Source organism: Pristis pectinata, chromosome 4, assembly GCF_009764475.1.
Source record: "Pristis pectinata isolate sPriPec2 chromosome 4, sPriPec2.1.pri, whole genome shotgun sequence".
Taxonomy (NCBI): Eukaryota; Metazoa; Chordata; class Chondrichthyes; order Rhinopristiformes; family Pristidae; genus Pristis; species Pristis pectinata.
The window spans coordinates 95,597,128-95,607,845 of record NC_067408.1 but is presented as its reverse complement, the minus strand read 5'-3'; the positions used below and the strand labels follow the sequence as shown (position 1 = coordinate 95,607,845).

General features: G+C 40.1%; 1 protein-coding gene across 3 annotated transcripts in view; it reads right to left on the bottom strand.

Annotated features, from left to right (window-relative positions):
* Positions 1–209: 209 nt before the first annotated feature.
* Positions 210–10,718, bottom strand: part of si:ch73-264p11.1 (uncharacterized protein LOC100000923 homolog) — a 38,407-nt gene continuing 27,898 nt past the window's right edge. For all 3 annotated transcript variants that reach the window (XM_052013355.1, XM_052013353.1, XM_052013354.1), the window contains 2 exons: positions 2,487–2,646; positions 210–1,548 (listed from right to left, as the gene is read on the bottom strand). In XM_052013355.1, the coding sequence (XP_051869315.1) occupies positions 1,511–1,548; positions 2,487–2,646 (198 nt within the window). In that variant the 3' untranslated portion in view covers positions 210–1,510. The remainder of the gene's footprint in view (positions 1,549–2,486; positions 2,647–10,718) is intronic.

Sequence of the window (10,718 nt, the reverse complement as noted above, 5' to 3'; positions counted from 1 at the left end):
AGGAGGACCACCTAATGTACAGTTTCTCTCAGTATCACCAGCAAGAACTACAGATTAATTTACATGCAGCTTGTCAACACAAAAGCCCAATACTTTGCCAGAGGTAAGATTGTTTTATTTAAGCATTTTTTATTCATTTAGACAAAATAAAACAATGATTGTTAAGAACATTAGAAGTTATTTACAACAAATGCAGATTATATGCTGGAGAAGGTGAAAAGCTAGAGGTAGTCATGTGTGTTGTGTGGCTCATTCATAGTCTATCCAAACTAAGAGCCAAAGCCCTCCAGATTCTGCATCATGTGCTTTGAAAAGTCATTGGATAAGGGGGCTTGCATCAATTTTGTTTGAAACCGCAGGATAGCATGTACTTCTGGGTATGATGACCAAAGCATTTGTATGCAATAGAAACACTCCCAAGTATGCTGAAAGTCCTTTCTTTCACTCTCCCCTACTATAGCAGAGGGTGAAAACCATAGCAGAGTGATGGGAACAGATTGTCTCCCTTCACCATCGACACAATGATGGTAAGGGAAGCTTTGGAGATGGGAAGAAAAGTGGGGAGCATGAGGATAATTTTTGCAGGAGTTGGGTGGTGTTGTTGGGATAAAAATAGTATTGGGAGATAAATTGGGTTTTGGGAGGGGATTGAAGGGGGTAGAAAGAAGTTCATGGAGGAGGTTGGGGATCAAGTAAGATAGAGGATGAGAGTGGTAGACAGGGAGAAGATTCATAAGGGTTTAGGGTGATATCTGAGGATACATGGAGGAAATCAGCACTGAGCGAAGGAAGATCAGTTTAGATGAGATAAATCATGAATATATCGAAGCAAGATTGATGTATTCTTGGAGAACCTTCACTTTCAGTTTCCCCAGCAGTGGAATGGATTTTTGCAATTGTACTTTAGATAAAATTTATTTGCATATTGTGTGAAAATGCAGAATTTCTAGGCCTTGCATGACATATTTTCTTCATCTTAAGTAGTGCCATGGGATTGAGATAAACTTGTTTCCACTCCAGTTCCGTGAGTTCTATGGAGACTGATGAGGCTGACATTGGTCCTACAGATTCTGCTACATTTGAAGCAGGAAATATTTGATGTGGCTGGGAAGTGGATCTACCTTTCACCTTTATGCAGGCCTTCTATGTGCTACAGACAAGTGGACTTCAGGCCACCCTGAATGCATCTCTCCATTTTGCACAGTCAAGGACCAGAGATTTGAGTTGGTGGGGATGTTGCCTTTTTACAAGGAGACTTCAAAATTATCCTTAAATCATTTCTTCCCTTCATCTGTGATGAAGCTCACAATAGAGTCATATTTCAGGAGTCTGATGTTGAGCATGCAGGTAACCTGGTCTGCCCATTGCAGCCAAATGAACATGAATAGAACTTAACTTTTGGGGATGTTGACTTTGGAAAGGACATCAGTGCCTTTATCCTGCAAGTGGATTTCGGGGATTTTGTGGAGACAAAGTCGGTAGTACCTCTTTTGTTATTTTGTTATTTTCATTAAGGAAGGACTTCTACATAATCTGCATCATCAACTTCTGCAAAATAAAAGAATTGAAGAGGAGTTTAGATCATCTGGCAAAATGGAGTTCTGTTCCTTTATTGTTCTGGTTTCATTTTCTTTCCTAAGTTTGTGCAATCCACGCTACACTCATTGGTTCCAACATCAGGCACACAGTATTGTCATTTATAGGGTGCTCCTTCAATACCTGAAGGAACACCCTATAATTTAAGTCTGAACTCCTTGTTTTGAAATAAAGTTACTTTGAAAATAAAACTACTGCTTCAAAAAAATTTTAATACTGTTAATTATATTTCTTTCAGAGCTCATTAAAATATATATTTCCTGAAAAAATAACAAATCTGAGACAAAACATTGAGCATAAAAACTTGAGAAGTCTGGCAGTGAATGCAGGAAAAGTTCCTAAAAATTGCTAGTGGACTGTTGTGCAGTCCTTCTCCATTTCTCCATCTGGCTTTGCAATCCCATTTCTCTCTTTTTCTGAAATTAATTCATTTAAGGAATTTATGACTACCCAGAGGTCATTATATAAACTGATAGCAAGCTTTGCATGTTAATGTTTACTATTTTTCACCTAGAACCATTGATGTTTGCTGTCTTTGAACAGCATGTACCCAGTTGAAAGTATATTGCCGTCACTAAACAGTTAACAGTCCAATTTTTTCTATGCGTTTTTCATGGAAAATAGGCAGATACTTTATGAAAGATTATTCAATCATTTTGGAATCTGCCTTTGACATAACATAAAACAGATTTTTATCATATCCAGCCCTGCAATAGATGCAGAAGTATTTGTTCATGGTGTGCAGAAATTATTAAATGTACTGCACAAGGTAATATTTGTTGCAGTTATAGATTTTTTTATTGATTTTGTTCATTTATTTTTCCCATAAGATTGATGGTATATATAGAAATTGAAATTATAAGAAGCAAAAAAGTAAAATCTTGTCATACCTTCATAAACATTGTTTGAGCATCCTTCGTCCTCTTTCTTAGCTTTATTTCTTTGCAGAGGATAACATAAATGTGTCACTAGACCTTTGCCAGGTTTTTCATAGTAATCAATTAAATCTGTCAGGCGTTTGAAGAACTTTTCTTTAGTTCCGTTTCCACTCTGTACAATGAAATTATTAATGCATCCATTTAAAAACCTGGTACAATTATTCATTTTCACCGTGTAGTCAACCTCAGATAGTTATTTGCAGACTGAAAACTACAGCCAACAGAGATTTGTATTTTATGAATATATTAGGTCCCCTTTACAAGTTATCAAATTTTTTTAATGCCTCTTTCCCAAATATCAAATTCACCGTGTGATACCTGCTACCTTTGTGAATAAAATCCTTAACTGTGTTCATTCTTCATAAAATATTTCCCTTGTACATAATATATTGCAATTTCAAGATTAATTTGCACTTATTAGTGAAAGCTTGTTCAAGTGAGGAATGTCAGTGATAGAGAACAATTTGTATTTTCTCTTTCTGCACAGCAGTGGTACCCACCTCTCCTCACTTAGTTCATTACAACACATCAATTTGCGAAAGGATTTCAGTTCATCTGCTTAATTTAATTTTTATTGTATTCTTGCAAAAATAGGAATATTGTATTCAACCAGTCTGTTACCTAGGGATTAAAGGGCAAATGTGAACTGCACTGTCCTACCTGTTCACATGTCCAACATCAGTCTCCCAAAACAAACATTCTAGTCTGAGCTCAGTCATGGGAAGAGATTATCAGGTAGACAGAGGGAATGATTCAATGATGTGCTCAAAGATCTTAAATATCCCCAGAGATGCCTAGGATTCTCTGCCTCATGACTGGAGTAGGAGGTTTTGAATGGTATTGAGAAACTGAAGACAATGCATCAGGGGTACAGAGAGGTTCTGCATAAGTGGTGGAAGGAGTGGATCTGCTCACAAATTATCTACCTGCTCACCTGTTGCCATCACCTGCACTATCTGTAGATGTGTGCAGTTTCCATACTGGCCTCATTAGCCACTTCAGAGCCTATAGAACTGCAGTAGAAGTAAGCTATCTATGATCTCAAGGATTGCCTATGAGGTACCACCCAATGTATCATCATTTAGATGCAAATATTAAATAATCTGATTGCCTGTGACTAATAGTTTACATTTTAAAAAATAGAAGTAATGTCTTTGTATTAAACCATTATTCAAACAATATAAATTGGGTAGGGTAAAGATCAAAACTATGAATGCTAGAAACCTGAAATAAACTGAAAATACTGGTAATAATGCACAGAAGATTGGTTAATTCCTGAAACAGAAAGTTAAGGTAAGACAAGGGATAAATTTGATCAGCCGTATTAATTTTGCAGACCTGCATTAGATGCATTGATGATGCAGAAAACAAATTCTAGTCCAAGCAGCAACTCTGATTATAAATAATACATGGCTGTCTTCTGAAGAACCTTTTTGCATTGACTTGCACAGAACCGCCTGCTTGCATGCAAAAGATAGCCAACCATATCAGTGTGATCAATTTAGATCTGCAACACTTCAATGGGTCTGTGGTTTTTCACAATGAAATTTAAATACACACTAGCTTGGCCATATTATCTTGCTTGAGTATTTTAAAAGGTTTCAATTTTAAGATGAAGTGTTGTCACAAAGAGACTTCCACCTCAAATGTTAACTGTTTCTCTTCCTACAGTTGTAGCCTGACCTGCTGAGTATTTCAAGAATTTTCTATTTTAATATTCACTTTTAAGATATTCCAATCATTTTAAAAGAACTATATCTAGATATAGTTCAAGATAATTATGGAGAAGGATAGGACTGGTCCTTGGGTTGAGATCTGAAATTGAAGTAAGGCCAATCTTGATGGCATTGGAAGGGATCTGGCAGGTGTGGATTGGGATAGGCTGTTTACTGGCTAAGAAATGCCTGGTAAGTGGGAGGCTTTCAAAAGTAAAATACTGAGAGTACAGGATCTCTATATTCCTGTTAGAATAAAAGGCAAGGCTAACAGGTTTAGGGAACCTTGGTTATCGAGGGATATTGAGGCCCTGGTAAAGAAAAAGAAGGAGGTGCATATCAGGTATAGGCAGTTAGGATCAAAGGAGGTACTTGAGAAGTATAAGAAATGCAAGAGAACTTTTAAGAGAGAAATCAGGCGAGCAAAAAGAGGACATGAGGTTGCTCTGGCAGACAGGGTGAAAGTGAATCCCAAGGATTTCTGTATCTATATTAAGAGCAAAAGAGTAGCAAGGGACAAAATTGGTCCTCTTGAAGATCAGTGTGATCATCTATGCATGGAGCCAAAAGAGATGGGGTAGATCTTAAATGAATTTTTTGCATCTGTTTTTACTCTGGGGACAGACACAGAAACTATAGAACTGAGGCAAAAGAGTAGTGAGGCCATGGACCATATCCGGATTACAGAAGAGGAGGTGCTGGTTGTCTTGAGGTGAATGAAGGTGGATAAATCCCCAGGGCCTGACAAGGTGTACCCTTGGACCTTGTGGGAGGCTAGTGCAGAAATTGCAGGGGCCCTGGCAAGATATTTAAAATGCCCTTAGCCAGGGGTGAGGTGGCGGCGGACTGGAGGATAGCTAATGTTGTTCCGTGGTTCAAGAAAGTCTCTAAAAATAAGACAGGAAATTGTAGGCTCGTGAGTCTGACATCAGTCTTGGGTAAATTATTGGAAGCTATTCTAAGGGACAGGATATATAAGTATTTGGATAGACAGGGCCTGATTAGGGATAGTCAACATGGCTTTGTACGTGGTAGGTCATGTTTAACCAATCTTATTGAGTTCTTTGAGGAGATTACCAAGAAGGTTGATGAGGGAAAGGTGGTGAACGTTGTCTACATGGACTTTAGCAACGCCTTTGACAAAGTCCCGCATGGGAGGCTGCTCCAGAAGGTTAAATTGTTTGGCATTCAGGATGAGGTAGCCAATTGGATTAAACATTGGCTTAGCAGGAGAAGCCAGAGAGTGGTGACTGGAGACATGTGACTAGTGGTGTGCTGCAGGGATTGGTGCTGGGTCTGTTGTTGTTTATCATCGATATTAATGATTTAGATGATAATGTGGGAAACTGGATCAGCAAATTTGCGGATGACGTCAAGTCTGGGGCATAGTGGACAGCAAGGAAGGCTATCAAAGTTTGCAGTGTGATCTTGACCAGCTAGGAAAATGGGGTGAAATATGGCAGATGGAATTTAATGCAGACAAGTGTGAGGTGCTGCACTTTAGGAGGACAAACCAGGATAAGACTTACACAGAGAATGGTCGGGCTCTGAGGTGTGCGGTAGAACAGAGAGACCTGGGAATACAGATCCATAGTTCCTTGCAAGTGGCGTCACAGGTAGATAGGGTCGTAAGGTGAGCTTTTGGCACTTTGGCCTTCATAAATCAGGGCATTGAGTACAGGGATGCTATGTTGAAGTTGTACAAGATGTTGGTGAGGCCGAATTTAGAGTATTGTGTGCAGTTCTGGTCACCTAGCTACAGGAAAAATATCAATAAGCTTGAAAGAGTGCAGAGAAAATTTACAAGGATGTTGCCAGGACTTGAGGAACTGAGTTATTGGGAAAGGTTGAAAAGGTTAGGACTTTATTCCCTGGAGCGCAGGAGAATGAGTGGAGATCTTATAGAGGTATACAGAATTATGAAGGGTATAGATAGGGTGAATGCATGCAGGCTTTTTCCCCTCAGGTTGGGTGAGATTAGAACTAGAGGACATAGGTGAAATACTATGATTACAGATAAGGAGAATCTGAGGTGAACTTCTTCACTTAGAGGGTGGTGTGAGTGTAGAATGAGCTGCCAGAGGAAGTGGTAGATGCAGGTTCATTTGTGACATTAAAGAGAGGTTTGGTTAGGTACATGGATGGTAGGGGTTTGGAGGGATATGGTCCGGGTGCAGGTAGATGGGACTAGACAGAAAATCAGGTTGGCATGGACTAGATGGGCCGAAGGGTCTGTTTCTGCGCTGTAGTACTCTGTCACTCTATGACTCTATATTTTTATCTACTGCTTAATAACATTTTGATGCAAAATTATCATTAGTACATTGTTCTTGAAACTGAAGAAGTGTGACTGATCCAATTCTTGTGAAGTGATCATGAAATTGCATCAGCTTTATACATAAAAAAAAGCAACAGGTTCAGAAACCAGATCCCATAGAATTCCATCACATTGGATAAAGAAAGCAAACTGTAGTTGTAGGTATTTCCTCTACAACCTCTTTAACACAAGAGAAAATGCTTCATTTAAGTGTCAGGACAGCTATTTGCAATATTGGTGAAATTTTCTGACCTGGGCCTTAGGAGTTATAAAATCACAAATATTTATAGCACAGATGGAGGCCATTCATCCTCATGTCCATGCCAGGCAAAACAGGACTACTTCAAATAACCTTCCAGATGTTCCTTTAAAAGTTTCACGGTTTCTGTAGATTTCCACCACACTTTGGGTGAAAAAAATCAATTACCTTAAATGTATGTTGCCTTGTTATTTGATTCTCTGCTAAGGGAATTAAATCCTTCCAGATCACCCTCTCTAGGCCTTCCCTGATTTTATGTGCATTGATTAAATCTTTCATCCTGTTTCAAAGAAAACAGCCTGTACCTTACCAGCCTTTTATGTCTAAACTCTACCATTGGTAACCTTATAAGTCTTTTCATAGAGTCATAGAGCAATACAGCACGGATACAGGCCCTACGGCTCAACCAGTCCATGCTGACCACGGTGTACACCCAGCCAGTCCCAACTTCCTGTGTTCAGCCTATATCCCCCAAACCCCGCCCTTCCATGTACCTAGCCAAGTGCTTCTTAAATGTTAAATTTGTACTTGCCTCAACCACTTCCTCTCTAGCAGCTCGTTCCATATACTCACCACCGTCTGCATGAAAAAGTTGCCCCTCAGGTCCCATTTAAATACTTCCCCTCTCACCCTAAACCTATGCCCCTTGGTTTTGGACTACCCTACCCTGGAGAAAAGACTGTTACCGTCCACCTTATCTATGCCTCTCATAATTTTAAACACTTCTATTAAGGTTGCTCCTCCTTCTCCTACATTGCATGGAATAAAGACCTAGCCTGCCCAACCTCTCCCTACAACTCAGGCCCAGTTTAACGACCAAAACTGCATACAGTACTCCAAATGCAGCCTCACCAACGACTTGTACAACTGCAACATAATGTCCCAACTCCTATACTCAATGCCCTGAAGGTGAGCATGCTAACCTCCTTTTTCACCACCCTGTCTACCTGTGACATTGCTTTCAACAAACTGTACACTTGTACTCCTAGGTCCCAGTTTGACTCCTAGGGTCAAATAGCTGAAATTCTCTTTTGAAGTATTCAGCTAACTGTGGTATAACATAGATTTCTGCTTGGATTTATTGTCATGTATTCTCAGTTTATGCCGAACTGTGTATTTAACACTTTTAATGGGCAAAATATATTTTCAGAGGATCAGGATTTTTCTGCAGAATATTGGACATGCCCACTTCTGCAGAACAGGAGGAATAGTTTACTGCTACATAAGAACATGAGAACTAGGAGCAGGAGTAGGCCATCTGACCCTTCTAAACTGCTCCATCATTAAGATCACATCTGCTCCTCGAACCCAACACCATTTTCCAGCATTACGGCAATTGAGGTTGATGGGAATAACATCCAGAAATATACTGATCTCTGTTTTGAATGAACAGAATGACTTGGCCTCCACAGACCTTTGGGGTAGAAAATTGCAAAGATTCACTTGCAAACAATACTCTGCGTGAAGATATTTGTCCTTATCTTTGTCCTAAGTGGCCTACCCTTATTCTGAAACTATGCCCCCTGGTCCTAGACTTTGAGTCAGGAAAGATCTAGCCTGTCCAGCCCATTAGGAAGGAAATCAAAATGATATACAATACTCCAGGTGCAGTCTCAGCAATCTGTGCACCATCTCTGATGATATCACTCTCTTTCTGTAGTACATCTTTAATCATCATATCCACACGTCCACTGTTTCTGAAATAAGTAGACATGCACCAAGATCTCTCTCAATTTTATTTATCATGTATTCCTTAGCCTTGCTTTCTCTTCCCGACTGCATAACCTCTGGACTGCAATCTATTTGCCACTTTTTTTTGCCCAGCAGACCAATTCACTGATAACCAGCAACCCACAACTTTCTAACTTATTATTAACCACAATGCTAATTTTTGTGTCATCTGCAAATTTCTTTATCATTTTGTGTCTCACAAATCAGAGTTTTTTGAAGCAGTAACCAAGAAGACTGATGAGAGCAGAGCAGTGGACATTGTCTATATGGACTTTAGCACGGCCTTTGACAAAGTCCCGCATGGAAGGCTAGTCTAGAAGGTGAGATTTCATGGGATACAGGGAGCCTACCATCAAGCTAATTGGATACACTGGTAGGAAGCAGAGGGTGATGGTGCATTTCACTGTGTATTTCGTTGTACATGTGACTAATAAAGATATCTTAGATTGTTCTTCGGATTGAGGCCAGTGACAAGTGGTGTACCACAAGGCCCATTGTTGTTCATTTATATAAACGATATAGATGAGAATGTACAAGGCATGGTTAGTAAGATGACACTAAAATAGATGGTATCGTAGACACTGAAGATGGTTATCAAAAATAACAGGGAGATCTTTATCAACTCACATTAGTTTGATTCAGAAGATAAAGATGCATGGAATCCAGGGTGAATTGCAAATTTGGATTTGGAACTGGCTTGCCCATAGAAGACAGAGAGGAGGGTGGAAGGCTGTTATTCTGGCTGGAGGTCCATGACCACTGGTGTTCCGCAAGGATTGGTGCCGGAACCTCTGTTGTTTGTGATATATATCGATGATTTGGATGAAAATGTAGATGGGTGGATTAGCAAGTTTGTAGATGACACTGAGATTGGAGGAATTGTGGATAGTGTAAAGGACTATCAAAGAATACAGCGGGATATAGATCAGTTCCAGAGAAGTGGCAGATGGAGTTTAATTCAGGCAAGTGTGAGGTGTTGTACTTTGGGAGGTCAAATGAAAAGAGAAAGTATACATTTAATGGTAGGCCTCTTAACAGCACTGAAGTACAGAGGGATCTTGGGGTCCAGGTCCATAATTCAGTGCAAGTGACTACACAAGTGGATAAGGTGGTAAAGAAGGCTATAGAATGCTTGCCTTCATTGGTAGGGGTGTTGAGAATAAGAGTAAGGAAGTCACACTGCAGCTATAGACACATGAATATGAAGGGATGTGGATGATACACAGGAGGAAGACATTTCGTATAAACTGGCAACAAGACTGGCACAACATTGTGGGCCCAATGGTCTGTCCAGTGCTGTCCTGTTCTATGTTAACTGGGTAAGTGGGCTAAGGAATGGCAAATGGCATTCAATTCAGATAAGTGTAAGGTGTTGCATTTTGGGTAGTCAAACCAGGGTAGGACTTTCACAGTGAACAGTAGGGCTGTGGGCAGTGTTGTAGAACAGAGGGACCTACGAGTACAAGTACATAGTTCCCTGAAAGTGGTGTCATGGCCTTCATCAGTCAGGGCATTGAGTACAGGAGTTGGAATGTTATGTTACTGCTGTACAAGATGTTGATGAGGCCGTACCTGGAGTACTGTGTACAGTTTTGGTTACCCTGTTAGAGGAAAAATGTACTTATGTTTGGAATGATCTGTCTGGATGGCATGTAAAACAAAGTTTTTCACTGTATCTCGGCTTATGTCACAATAATAAACCAATTTCAATTCCAGGAAAAGAGCCTTCGGCCTACCATGTGTCCACTGACTATGATGCCAATCTAACTAATCCCATCTACCTGTACATGGTCCATATCCCTCCATTCCCTGCCTGTTCATGTGTCTGTCTAACATTGCCATCGTATCTGCTTCTACCTCCTCCCCTGGCAACGCCTCCCAGGTACCTACCATTCTCTGTGTAAAAACTTGGCTCGCAAATCTCCTTTAAACTCTTCCCCCTTACATAAAATTTCTGTCCTTGAGTAGTTGACTTTTCCACCCTGGGAAAAAGACTCTTATTAACTACTCTATCCACACCTCTCATAATTTTATAAACTTCTATCAGGTCGCCCCACCCCACCCCACCCAGCCTCCAACACTCCAGAGGAAACGATCCTAGTTTGTCCAACCTCTCCTTATAGCTAATACACTCCAATCCAGGCAACATCCTGATGAACCTC